General features: G+C 42.5%; 1 protein-coding gene across 2 annotated transcripts in view; it reads left to right on the forward strand.

The window, feature by feature from the left end:
• DHRS7 (dehydrogenase/reductase 7) overlaps positions 1-13055 on the forward strand; it is a 44346-nt gene that overhangs the window by 29666 nt on the left and 1625 nt on the right. The window contains exons 3-5 of one of the 2 annotated variants that reach the window (XM_032783218.2): positions 217-323; positions 1765-2004; positions 10418-10540. In XM_032783218.2, coding sequence (XP_032639109.1) covers positions 217-323; positions 1765-2004; positions 10418-10540 — 470 coding nt within the window. The remainder of the gene's footprint in view (positions 1-216; positions 324-1764; positions 2005-10417; positions 10541-13055) is intronic. The other variant, XM_032783219.2, reaches the window with a different exon arrangement.

Here is a 13055-nt window from a genome sequence, read left to right on the forward strand (position 1 = left end):
AAGGTAGTACTTTGTGTTGGTACTGTTATGATAGCATTCCATTAGCTAATTCTGTGTTTGAGAAAACAAAATCTGTTCCCTTTCCACATAATGGAATTTCCTTTTTTGGAAGCTGTGTTGATAGTGAGGATGTTGGATTTACTTATTTTAAAATATCAGGAATTAAATGTACCTTATTGGTGATTTTGCTCCTTTAAATACTTTCTTTTACTTCAGAGATCTCCAGCTTGAGCAGTAAAGATATCCTTGTTTTGCCCCTTGATCTGACTGACAGAAACTCCCATGAAGCTGCAACTAAAACCGTGCTTCAGCATTTTGGCAGAGTGAGTTGAATTTTGGGCTGAGTCCTTCCCACCCCCAATCCTCCACCTTTATTCTTTGGTTTTGTTTGAATTTCCAGTAATTTAGCAAAGTTGGTTCCCCATTTTATATGTTTGTGTGCGTGCGAATGTTTGTGTTGATATCAAGTCCTTGATCATATAGTTGTTTGCTTGTGGGCATGCCATTGACATCAGTGGGGTTCTGCACATGTGCAACAATGAGCCAATAACTTGAGTAAGGATCTAAGAATCTAATTTGATTGTTCCTGATCTGTAGCTGGATAACCTCATTTCTAGACCTATACTGAAAATGGAATAACCGGGGGGTTGGTCTGAAAGTTAAACACAAGAAAGCAAATTCAGAGAGCTTCGTGTTGCAGTGTCAGTAATATCTGTTAGTGTTAGCTACAATGCACAACAGAAGTGTACATAACTCAAAAGCTGATGGTTCATATCAGCAGGGAGGGGGAAGATCAAATATTTTCCTGTGCATAGGTGTTCTGCTCCAAATGCCTGGCTCTGCTGTTGTCCTTTTAACTTCAAACAATCTGAAATCCAGGCAGTGTAATAAAGTGGGAAGTTTTAATTGGTGCCCACAGTCCCCTATGACACAATCAGCTCAGGATTAAACAAAGACTGAATGGCTTGCCAACTACAAAAGCAGTTTCTCTTCCCTTGGTGTTCACACCTCAACTGCTAGAAGAGGGCCTCATCCTCCCTGATTGAACTAACTTCGTTATCTCTAGCCTGATTCTTGCTTGTATATTTATACCTGCCTCTGGAACTCTCCAGTACCTGCATCCAACAGGGTGGGTATTCACCCACGAAAGCTCATGCTCCAATACATTCCTTAGATTATAAGGTACCACAGGACTCTTTGCTGTTTTTACAGGTCCAGACTAACACAGCTACCCCTCTGATACATGGTTCCCTTGTCACTTTATGCTTTTATAGTCCTGTTTTTGCAATTCTCTCTCACCCTCATTGCTGTCTCCTTCAGTGGAGCTCTGGGCAGACCTAAGAGTCAGACCACATGGACCATCTTGCAGGACCAGGGCCTTAGATGTTACTTGCTACAAGATTACAAATGTGTTTGTTTTTTTGTTTTTGTTTTTTAAAGCCTGCTATGTGGCTTCCATCTGCAACTGTTCTTCTAATGGATCTTGGCTACTGCTCAGCATAGATGTATTGAGCTATTTTTGTCAGCTTTTTGCTAACCCAGCACCAAAATTAGGCAACCCTCAATTTAGATTTAATTGTTGTGGGTTTCTACCGCTAGAGTGACTAAAACATCTCCCGCAGCAGCTAATAGTGGCCCAGTGCTACAAAAGCTAGAAGATAGGAAGTAGAGAAAAGCTGTGCAAGACTTGTTTCCTCAGGAAAAAAATGTTTGTGGTTAAGACATTGTATTAATTTGTGTTTGTGTTTTGTTTTTTTTCTGAAGATTGACATTTTGGTGAACAATGGTGGACGTTCCCAGCGCTCCCTGTTTGTGGATACAAAGGTGGAAGTCTATGCTGCCATAATGGAACTTAATTACCTGGGTACAGTCTCCTTAACTAAACATGTCCTGAATCACATGGTCCAAAGGGAGAAAGGGAAGATTGTAACTATGAGCAGTGTAATGGGCATCATGGGAGCCCCCCTTGCCACAGGATATTGTGCCAGCAAGCATGCCCTCCAGGTAAGCTAAATTCCATCTGGCTTGCTAAACTAGTAGTCTTGGAACACAGTGACCTTCTGTCTCCAGGAAGCGCTATTGTTATAGCAGCTAGTCCTTGCAGAAGCTTTTATTCTAACCAACATCCAGCAAGGAGAGAGACTTGGCTGAAGAAATGTATGCTTAGTGTGGGTTCCCTGCCCAGATATTTTAAAGCTCCTCGGAATTAAGAGAAGGGGCTGGCTATGGACGACACTCCCCTCCCAAACCTGGGCACAATTGATGACAAGGAAGTGTGCCTCCTATTCATTCATCCTTTCCTTTTTGGATAGCAAACAACTCACTGCAGGGGCCTCAGGTAGGGCTAACAGATTTACAACTGAAATAAGATCAAAATTTTTTGCCTGGCTGACTTCCCAGGCTTGTTAGGCAAAATAGTATGGTGGTATTTGGATCCAAAAACCATAAGTTAGGCCCCCAAAATCATAGGTGCTGACCAGGGCTGCTGAGTGCTGGTTCAGGCCTCGGCGAAAAAATATTTTCAGGCCCCCCAGCAAGGGCAGATCAGCTAAACAGGATGAAGCCGGGGAAGCCAGGCCCCAGGCCCCCTTCTGGACCACCGGGCCCAATTTGTACGGCTTCCCCTCACCCTTGTTGGCCCTGGTGCCAACTCTGTGGGTGCTCTGGGGCTCAAGCATTTATGCGAGGGAGGGAGGGGAAAAATGGGTGTTCAGCACCCATGAGCCAGAGCTTGAGTGTGGAATGTGATGAGTTCCATGCTGCTAATAACTTCTGCTTTTGGGATAGGGAGTTTTTTTGTAAACAGAGGCAGGGTGATTAAGATAACAAAAGGCTTCTTATTAAATTAAGAATGCTAAGATGATCCTGAAAGCATTGCCAGGCACTCTTCTTAAAAGGTAAGAAACAAAGGGTAGGAATAAATGGTCTATTTTCAGAATGAAGAGAAGTAAATAGTGGTGTCTCTCAAGGGCTTGGACTGGGACCAGTGCTGTTCAACATACAGTAACTCCTCTCTTTTAAGGTTGTCCCACTTAACATTGAAACAACATTATGTCCCTGCTCAGTTAGGGAATATGCTCGTATAAGGTTGTGCAATGCTTCCATATACCATCATTTGGCTGCCTGCTTGCAAGATTCTGTGGAAGAGCAGCAACTTTACAAGGGAGCATTGCACAGGTTCTGCTTCTCTGCCTCCTTCCCCTCCCTCTCAGCGCTTCCCCCCCCCCTCCCCCACAGCTGTTTGGTGGTGCTTAGGACTTTCTGGGAGGGAGGAGAAGAAGCGGGGATGCGGGGCTTCCCTGCTCCTGCCCCTCCCTCCCAGAAAGTCCTAAGCACTGCCAGACAGCTGTTTGGCAGTGTTTATGGTTTGGGGGGAGGCTATGGCATGCTCTGGAGTGGGGGTGGGAAGAGGTGGGGCCTGGAGTGGAGCAGGGACAGGAAGAGGGCCTGGAGCATTCCCGGCAAAATCCGAACCTATTCTCCGGGGAAGTTGCCACTACTACAGCAAAGGTGCTTCCTAACGTCCTTCCCTGCAGCGGGCTGTGCCTGCATGGGGTAAGCCAGGGGCACTTCCCAACCGCAGTACAGTATTATACAGCGTAATGCCTTTTTGTCTGCCCCAAAAAACTTCCTTGGAACCTAACCCCCCATATTTACATTAAATCTTACAGGACAATTGGATTTGTTTAACATTGTTTCACTTAAAGTTGCATTTTTCAGTAACAAAACTACAATGTTAAGTGCGGAGTTACTGTATTTATAAATTATCTGCAAAAAGGGATAAACAGTGAAGTGGCTAAATTTGCAGGTGATCACAAAATTACTCAAGATAGTTAAGTCCAAAGAGTACTGCAAAGAGTTACAAAGTGATCTCACAAAACTGGGTGACTTGGCAATAAAATGACAGATGAAATTCAGTGTTAAATGCAAAGTAATGCACATGGCAAAATATAATCCCAACTATACAGACAAAATGATGGGGCCTAAATTAGCTGTTACCCTTCAAGAAAGAGACCATGGAGTCATTTGCAGTACTCTGGAAGCCAAATACTTCACATTTATAAGAATCCTTCTCACTGTGCCTGTATCATCCTGAACTGCAGAACTCTCATTCTCTAGCTTCAAAAGACTTAAATTATCTTCAGTCATCAATGGGACAGACACAGCTAAATGTAGCACGTCCTTAACATGCATCAAGACCATACCAGGGAACTAGATGTAAATAAGATAGCTTTTTGGATGAAACTGTCAGCAACAGTGAGACATAATGTCTTTAAACTGCGACATTAGTGAAAACAGCTTGTAGGTGATTGCAATGATTAATATACTGAAATTCATTATGTAATTCATAACTTAATTATTAAAATAGTAAAGATACCAACAATAGACACATTCAGTAACTAGAATATGAAAGTAGTATTTAAAATATGCTGAAAATAGCCTCCCCTGCAACCCTGGCAAAGTGCTCCCTCTCTCTTCTCCTCTTCCCCCTCCCCCCTGCTCCCCTTTCAGAAGCACTCACTGGCAAAAACAAGTCTGCACCTGTGCACAAAATCATAAGTGGTCTAAACATCACAAGAACTTGGTGGTTTTTGTTTTTGTTTTTTATGTATTTGATTTTATTTGCCTTCTGGCTTTGGAGCCTCAGCTTTTCCTGGGCCTTACGGTTTCAGAGAACTATTTACCCTTCAGTGAAAGCTGAGTGTCTAATAATCACTTGACTCTAGCAGCTGGGGCTTTAAGGAAGACACCAAAAACTACAAGACTCAATGAAATAGGATTTGGCAATGCTGTATGTCAAGGGGCACAGTGAAATGATCAAAAAACTAGAAACCGTTTATGTAGGACATACTTTATTACAGCCCTGTTTCCTTGTAAGGCTTTTTTATATTGGTGTAAATATAAGTTATGAACAACCTCCATTCCCAAGGTGTTTATACAGTAGACCCTCAGAATTACACTGTGTTCACTTTGGTATGGGGGTTTCCTTATTTATATTTTGAAATAGAAATAATCCCCTATGAAACCTACAGCCTTACTAGCTGAAATACATATCTCTGAAGGAGAAAGCCATGAGTGGTAATAGGAGCTCCTTGTGAAGAAGGGAATTGAAATTCATGTCCATGTCCTTTGAATTTTGAGCACTTTCATGACTTTCAAAGAATCAGGGGCTCATAGCCCCTTGTGAAGTAGCTGGTATCTTTCAGCATCCTGCCCTTTATTCTCACCATTTCTTGCAACAAATTGGAGATGTGTATGTTTATCTTCACCAGTGCAGAAGGATCTCAGAGCAATAGACCAAGAAACAAAATGGCTGTAAGGGTTGATGAATTAGTATAACTTTATGGGGTTAGTTATGATCTGCCTTCAAGATTATTCTATGAAGTGCTGTTACAGTATGATTTTGTTTTCAGCTTAAACTGCAGTGACTGTTAGTCAGTGACTTTGTAAAATGGCGCCTTCTTACTCAACACCTGACTTGAAGGCGCACACAGCGGATATTTGCTTAGTTTACTGAAACATTTTGTAAAGCAAAGGGTGGCATAATAAGCTTGTCAATAAGATATGAAAGAATGAGCCCAGTTCTGATGAAGAGGCACAAGAGTTGTCAGCTGTTACTGAAAACTTTTACTGCTGAAATCATAGGTGGTGGTTTGAGCTCTCACTTAAAAAGTCAGCTTTTTGACTTCTACACTGAGGAGAACTGATCTGGAAGTCATTGAGAGAGAAAAAGCATATAAATGGGAACACCCTTCCCCAGGGTCACTTCAGTAGTCCTGTTTCTGACTGTAAATTCAATTCTGAATGCTTTTGTCTAATACAGTTCACCCATTGTACATAACCATGTGCACACACAAGGCTCTGTAAATCCCTAGATGTAGAGCACTTTGCTAAGTGGTGGTAAGGGTGGGCTATTTATTTAAAAAAAAAAAAAAATAATAAAATAAATAAGCCCCAGGACACTGAAAGTTAATCTTATCTTAATCTAACATTTGAAAGTATGGAAATGAACAATTAAACCACTCCAACAGCCTTAATGTATAGCTAAACAAGCCTCAAATCACCTTTCTTCTGTTTCTTTCACATCTAGAGCTTGGTTCTAGAAACTGCTATTCACATAGATGTAGTGGTTTGGTTTTTTTAACCAAAGGCTTCAGAAATTCAGAACAGGGTAGTGGATATCTTCTTGTAAGAGTCAATACATTGACTCTTGACCACCGCACTATCCTCATTTTGTCACATCACAGACCTTTAAAGAAATCTGCATTCTTTAAAAGCACAAACTTTCAACATGAAGACACTGTATTTGTAAAGACTTGTATGTGTAATGCTAGTTAGTGTGATAGCAGAGGAGCACCCTTACCTTAGATTTTGAAGTGGCTTTAATTCCATGATTTGGGTCTAGGAAGTTTGTCTACATGTAATGGTTTTGTATTTGTTGATTCTTAATTGGTGACACAGGCAGTCTTAATGAAGCATGCAGAATGATGGACTTCAGTATGCTCTTCATGCAAAGTCCTAATTTAATAATTGGTAGCACGTGGTGGCTCAATGGGGCAATGGCAGCCTTCAGCATTCATCCTATTTAGGAATTTTTATTTTTGGTGCCACATGGAGTTGCACTGAAGAATGATCTATGATGTCTTAGCTTGATGCCTAATCAAAAATGTCTAAAATAGGTGTCTTTGCTAGATGGAGGGGCTGCTACTTCTTGCATGATAGCAGTTCAGTTAGGAGCAGGACATCTTAATGTTTGTGGTCATTGAGTTGAAAGTGTGTATGGATGGATAACACTTTATTCTACCACTGTCCCCTCCCCAAATGCACTCCAGCAAGGGTGTCACCAGGAGACAGAGTTAGGGTTGCTGGGAGGCTTAACTGTATTTCCACACTTTCAAATGTTGGGCTTTTTTTTGAAGCCTATCCTAATACCTAGGTTTCTTTTTGACAGTGCTTGTCTCTTAACAGCAATAATAATATTATAAAATCACCGATCTGTGCTCTGACCCTGAACCTACCCCACCCAAACAAAATAACCACAGCAGTGAGTCTGATGGACTCAAAGAGTTTGAGATTCTGTGCCAGGGTTGTTTTATGCATTGTAAGCATTAGGCACTGTGTAGACAGACAGTAGTTAAAAATTCTGGTATGAGCCAGAATGGACTCCAGCTCCCTTCCTGAAGCTGTTGGCTCTGCAGAGCCAACAGGAGAAAGGGGACAAATGTTTTAAGTATTCTAAGTCACATTTATTTAAGTGGCAGTTCTGTATAAGAATCTGCTTCTTTTACATTGAAATGCTGTTCTACTACGAAGAGCAACAAACAGCATTAAGGGGGGGAACCTAACTGATGTGGAAGAAAAAATATGTGACTATCTCAAGTAACACTCTGTGTACAGCATCTCTCTTATTGGCCACACCTACACGTTCACTTTAGTTAAGCTTCTTGATGCAGTTAAGTAAAAAGCTGGTTACTTATCTCTTTGTTATGATTTCTAAGCTAGGAGTTTCAGTGCAGTAATCTAATAATAAATATGCAGCATGTTGTGGGGTGTTATTTTGGCCTGTTTACTCCCTACACTGTGGTGTGAAGTCACAGAGGAGGATATGCCACGTGGAAATCTGTGTGGCAAATAGATTCTGGAACTGCAGGATACTTCTACCAGGCCACTTTATTCCTGATTCTGTTTACCAGGCCATAAATCAACTAATTTTCAACCATGAACTCCCTGCAAAACATGTCTTTGAATCACATGTTCCCTAAAGCAGCTACTGTACAAATGTTGATAGCTACAGAGCTTAGGAAAGACTGTACTCTTACACCTTAAAGGTAAGCAGGCTATGTCTACACTGCACTGAGGAGGTGTGATTGCAGCAAGCATAGACCTATCCAAGGTAGTTTAGATCAAAGCCAGCTCAGGTAGAAGTAACAGTGAAGTCTTGGCAGCCTAGGCTCGCCTCATCCACTCAGGCCCCGGGGTAGGTGCTTTGAATGGCCGCTACTCATGCTTTCGCTGTTTCACTGCTATTGTTCAAAGCTAGCTTGAGTAACCAGCTAGATCTTGCTACACATGCTGCCATCACACTCCTTGATTACAATGTAGACATACCTCTTATGTTTGTAATTAAAGCTCAGCTTCACTCTTGCCTTTTTCTGCAGTGTGTTCAAGTCAGAGCCCATTCCAGCTGTTACACCCCATATTCTTCATAGAATATGGCACAAGATAATATTTCTATGTCTTATACAAGATGGGTCACGTGAGGTATCAGTGAAAAGGTTATGATTTACTGAATGTGTTTATCTAATTTGTATGTACGCATCATTTCTGTATCTAAAATTAAGAATAATGTCTATGTAACAGCTATGTGGGTATGTACTTATTTTCCGGTGGGCATTTCCCAAGCAATCAGCCTTAATGAGCCACTACGAAAAGACAATGACTGTTCAAAGAGGTAGCCACACACCCCCATCCACATCTTCTAGGAATTCCTTGCTGTGGACCTTGCAAATAAACGTTGTCTCATAGTTGCCCTGACACTACCAAATACCACCTTGGGCACTGCTGGTACTTTTCCACTGGAAACAAAGGCTTCCTACCTTATGTAAATTCTATTTAAAGCTGGGAAGCAAGGCAATCTGGACTCTCCTCTGTTGCCTGCCCAGGAAGGAAGGCTGCTACTGACACCTGAAGGGAAAGGCAGGGTTGAGTCCATGTTGAGACAAGGGTCTAGTCTATAAAAAGAAATAACTGGACCGTTGAGCTCCAGAAACTCGGCAACTTGCTGTGACAAGATGGCCAATGGTCATAAGGTGGGTCCTGTGCTTTTCTTGGGGGGGGGGGGTGTAAGATGCCACCCTTTGCTGCTGCCTGGGGAGCGAGTAGAGGAAGGAAGCGGGGGAGAGGTCTGGGTTTGCTCCTTGCTCCAAGTTCCAGCCCCTCTCAACCCCGTCACTTTCTTATTCTCTTCCCCTTAGGGTAGGGCTACCCTCGGTCCTTAGACGCTGAGGGAGGGAATCTCCCTGTCCTGTCTCCCTTACTTCAGTCCTCTGGTCTTAGCTCTCACAACACATGTCCAAGCTCCAGTCCTCTTTCCTTCCTTCTCTTCCCCTGACTTCCTGAACCAATTAACCTGTAGCAACCCTCCCTAGTCTACAGGGAACTACGCCTTAATTAGCCTAGGGCTATATTTCCATTCTACCACTGCTCCTTGGCCCTCCTGTATCACATTAACCAAAACAACATTTAGGGGGAGAATTTACACTCATGAAACTGGTTACAAAATGTATTAAGCTTAGTTTGTGTGTTTTTGTTTTATTTGCTCAGTAATCTTTGTTCTGTTTGCTATCCCTTATAATCACTTAAAATTTACCTTTTGTAGTTAATAAACTTATTTCTTGTTCATCACAGTTTATGCAGTTCATATCTGGGGGGAAGATGCTGTGCATATCTCTTTCCACATTGAGGGAGAAGGTGATCTTTATGAGCTTGCACTGTGTAGATTTTTCTATACAGCGCAAGACACTATTATTTTGGGTTTACTCCCAAAAGGGGATGGGCATGTGAGTGCTGGGTAAATCCCTGAGCTGATCTCGCTGTCTGTGTCCATTTGCAGCTGGGTATGTCCCTACCAGTGTGTGCTGGAGAAGGCTTGAGGGCCTGGCACAGCTAGGACAGGACGAGGAAACCCAGGCTGGTGGAATGGGCAGAACCAGGGGGACCTCAGCATATCAAGTGGCATCCCACGTGGGGGGGTCCAACCTGTCACACCCTCCTCCCTGTGACACACAATCCTTGTCCCTTACTTAAAGAATGGTTTCTATCATGTTTTACTCGCTGCATGAGAAGTTGGAAGAAGCGATAGCCATTTGATTGCAATGGTCTACTTTCCATGCTCCTGCAGTTCTTATTCCTGCACAGCTCCCTTTGACAAAACACCAGGGGCCTTGATTCTCTGAGGCGCTGAGTACCATGCACTGCCATTAACTTTACTTGGTGCTGGAGATGCTCAGTACCTCTAAAATTCAGGCCCCGTAATACTTTGTTGGTGGGTGTTGTGCAGATCTGAGAACTGCAAGAGTGGGGAAAGCTTCTGGTGTAGACACCCTTGTACTTCTGAGAGCTGACAGAAAGAGGCATCGGTGACTGCAGACAATCTCTTACTATCCAAGCCCTTTAGCTGTTGGCTGAACTAGGAGTAAGCATTCAAAGTGGTCACTCAGCATGACAGATTGAAGACTGGTGGTGGTGATTATGTTTAGTATAATATCTGGAACTTCTACTGCAGAGTTAGAGCTTAATACTCATTACATAAGATAAACCTCACACTACCATAGTGAGCTACATAAATATCATCCTCATTCTGTGAATAGGGAAACTGAAACATGGGGCAATAACAGCATAACTTCCTTTTTTCTAGGGTTTCTTTAATTCTCTTCGGCCTGAACTTGGTGAATACCCAGAGATAATCATTACCACCATCTGTCCAGGACCTGTCCAGTCCAAAATTATACACAATGTCTTTACTGAAGAACTCTCAAAGGTAAGCAGCAGCTATTTCCCTGCTGAAACTGCTACAGTAGAAGCTAATTCTGTTACAAGCCCAGTAAAACTTTCATTATATTTTTCAATGTAGAACTGAGCTTCTCCATGTTGGCAAACACAAAGCTTCCAGCAGTAAGGAGCTGAATACCCTACAGTGTAATAAAGGAACATTATATAGGCCCAGATTTTTAAAGGTATTGCGGCATTGTGGTGCTCAGTGTTGCAATGCCTAACTGATTTAGGAGTCTAAAAATCTCATTTTTCAGAAGTGATTGAGACACACAGGAGCCTAAAAATTCCATTGGCAATGGGATTTTAGGCTTCTACATCAGTTAGTTATTGCAACACTGAGCACGACCCTGTCTAAATACCTTTAAAAATCTGGGGTTTTGTCCCTAACTTCATATAGAATCACATCCTTACTCATGTTTGCAAATGCTTTACCTAAGTGCACAGGTTTGTTAAGCCCTTTGTAGGTGATTGATTTGGTGTACACCCTCCCATTCTGGGCAACCTGGAACCTGCCACTATGCAGCCAACCAGTGGTTGCAAGCTCCCTGTACAGTCAGCTTTTATTCACAGAATCACCCTGTTCTGCAGCATAGAAGCCATTTTGCAGCTGCAAGGAAAGGGTCTGGATTACTCCCACAGACCTTTGAAATGCAGAATACATTAGCTGCCATCTAGGCAACTTCTGTCTGCTCAACTCACAATGTTCCCTATTCTGTTGACTCCATGGTGCAATTGTTGGCAAAGTGCCTACTGTTGTCAACTTCAAGGCATGCATTCTTATTTCCTATGGGAAGTCACAAAAAGTCTCTCAAGTTCCAAAACTGTTTCAGCTAAACTATCCTGCAAAAAAAACCCTAGTCAATCAAAATTTGTGAATTTTTTGGAGGGAGGGGAATGGGTCCTACAAACTACCCAGCAAACATACTATCTAGGATAATTCTACAGGCCACCTCTCCTGTGCATTCAGGCTAGGTTACCTATCTCAGAACTGGAAGGTCATTGAGTCCAGCCTCCTGCCTTCACTAGCAGGACTAAGTACTGATTTTGCCCTACATCCCTAAGTGACTTCCTCAAGGATTGAACTCACAATGCTGAGGTTAGCAAGCCAATGCTCAAACCACTGAGCTGTCCTTCCCCCTCTATTCTGGTAAGTGTTTGTGTAACTGTACTTTCACAAAAAATACAACATTGTGTCTAAAGCTATTTTATTAAAACCTTGCTGGGAGGAAAACACTGGAGATCAGCATCTTCATTTGATTCTTTAAAATAAAATTTCTCAGGCTCCTGGGGATAAGAAGTCTGGTCCTGCCTCTTTCCACAACCAATCAATCAGAAAGAGTATTCCTTAGCAGACTGAGTTTCTGCTGCAGCAAAGCTTGGTGCTGTGGAACACCTAATGGTTCAGTGCGCTTAATGTCTCAGTTGCAGGATAGGAAACTTAAATATCCACTCTAAAATCCAGTGTGTACTCTTATTTTATACCAAATTATAAGCCAGGTTTAAGTTGGTCAGATTTTGGACCTAATTGGGTTTTAAAGAATGGTTTAAGGCTTGTAAAATTTAAATACTTATCATAGCATTAGCGTGTAAGATTGCAAAGCATTCTGGTTGGGCCTTTTGACTGGGAAGTGTCCTTAATGTGATCATGGGACTAAGTGGCGTGGGGTTTCTTTTTGGGACAATAGGCCTAGGGCTAAGAGGGTCTCAAAACAAGTGTGCATATAACACACATCTTTCACAGCCAGATACAACACATCTTAAGTGAACTAGAACATCTATAATATCCTGGTCAAGAGCATCTCCTTTCTATATGCTGAAACTATGTAAGGTAATGCTCCTGCCAGTGGTGGAAGCCTCCACTGGCACATCAACACAATTCACAAAACTAAGAGTTAAAATGTGTCATTCATACTAGTTTATTTAGAATCCTAGTCCTCAAGCCTGCAGTGTAGTGGGACTACTGTCCTCTGACTTCAATACCAGTTAATCCAGTTTTATTCAGCCCTGCTATATCAAGTTGTCTAATACTTGCAGTGGCTTCTTCTCAGTGATTGGAGGCTTATTAGCACGTCTCAGCTTAAAAACCACCATAAATGGAGGAGCTGGCATAAAAAAACCAACTCGGGTGCTTTACTTTTTCATGACTCTTACATGAAGTTGTTCCCACCCAGAAATCAATACAAGATGAATATTCTAGAATGAGGGGGCTGGAGTGGCCCCCCTTCTCTGAAGAATCCATGTGGTTCTGCTGTGTGGAAGAGAGGCTGAAATGTCTGAGTGTGTAGCAAGTGATATACTCTGCATGGAGCCCAGTTCAATGAGGTGTTCCCTTTTCTGACAGTAGCAGGTATAGGCTGAGAGGGGAAGCTGTGACTCGAGCACTGGTTGCTATGCACATCTTCCAGCCCATTGCCATGCATTAGGGTAACATAGGGCCAGGTACCTGTTGGGATGAAGTAGCCTGGGTAGAGCTGCTGTAGCCTTTGGAGGAAAATGTCTTC

This window comes from Chelonoidis abingdonii, chromosome 4, assembly GCF_003597395.2.
Source record: "Chelonoidis abingdonii isolate Lonesome George chromosome 4, CheloAbing_2.0, whole genome shotgun sequence".
Taxonomy (NCBI): domain Eukaryota; kingdom Metazoa; phylum Chordata; order Testudines; family Testudinidae; genus Chelonoidis; species Chelonoidis abingdonii.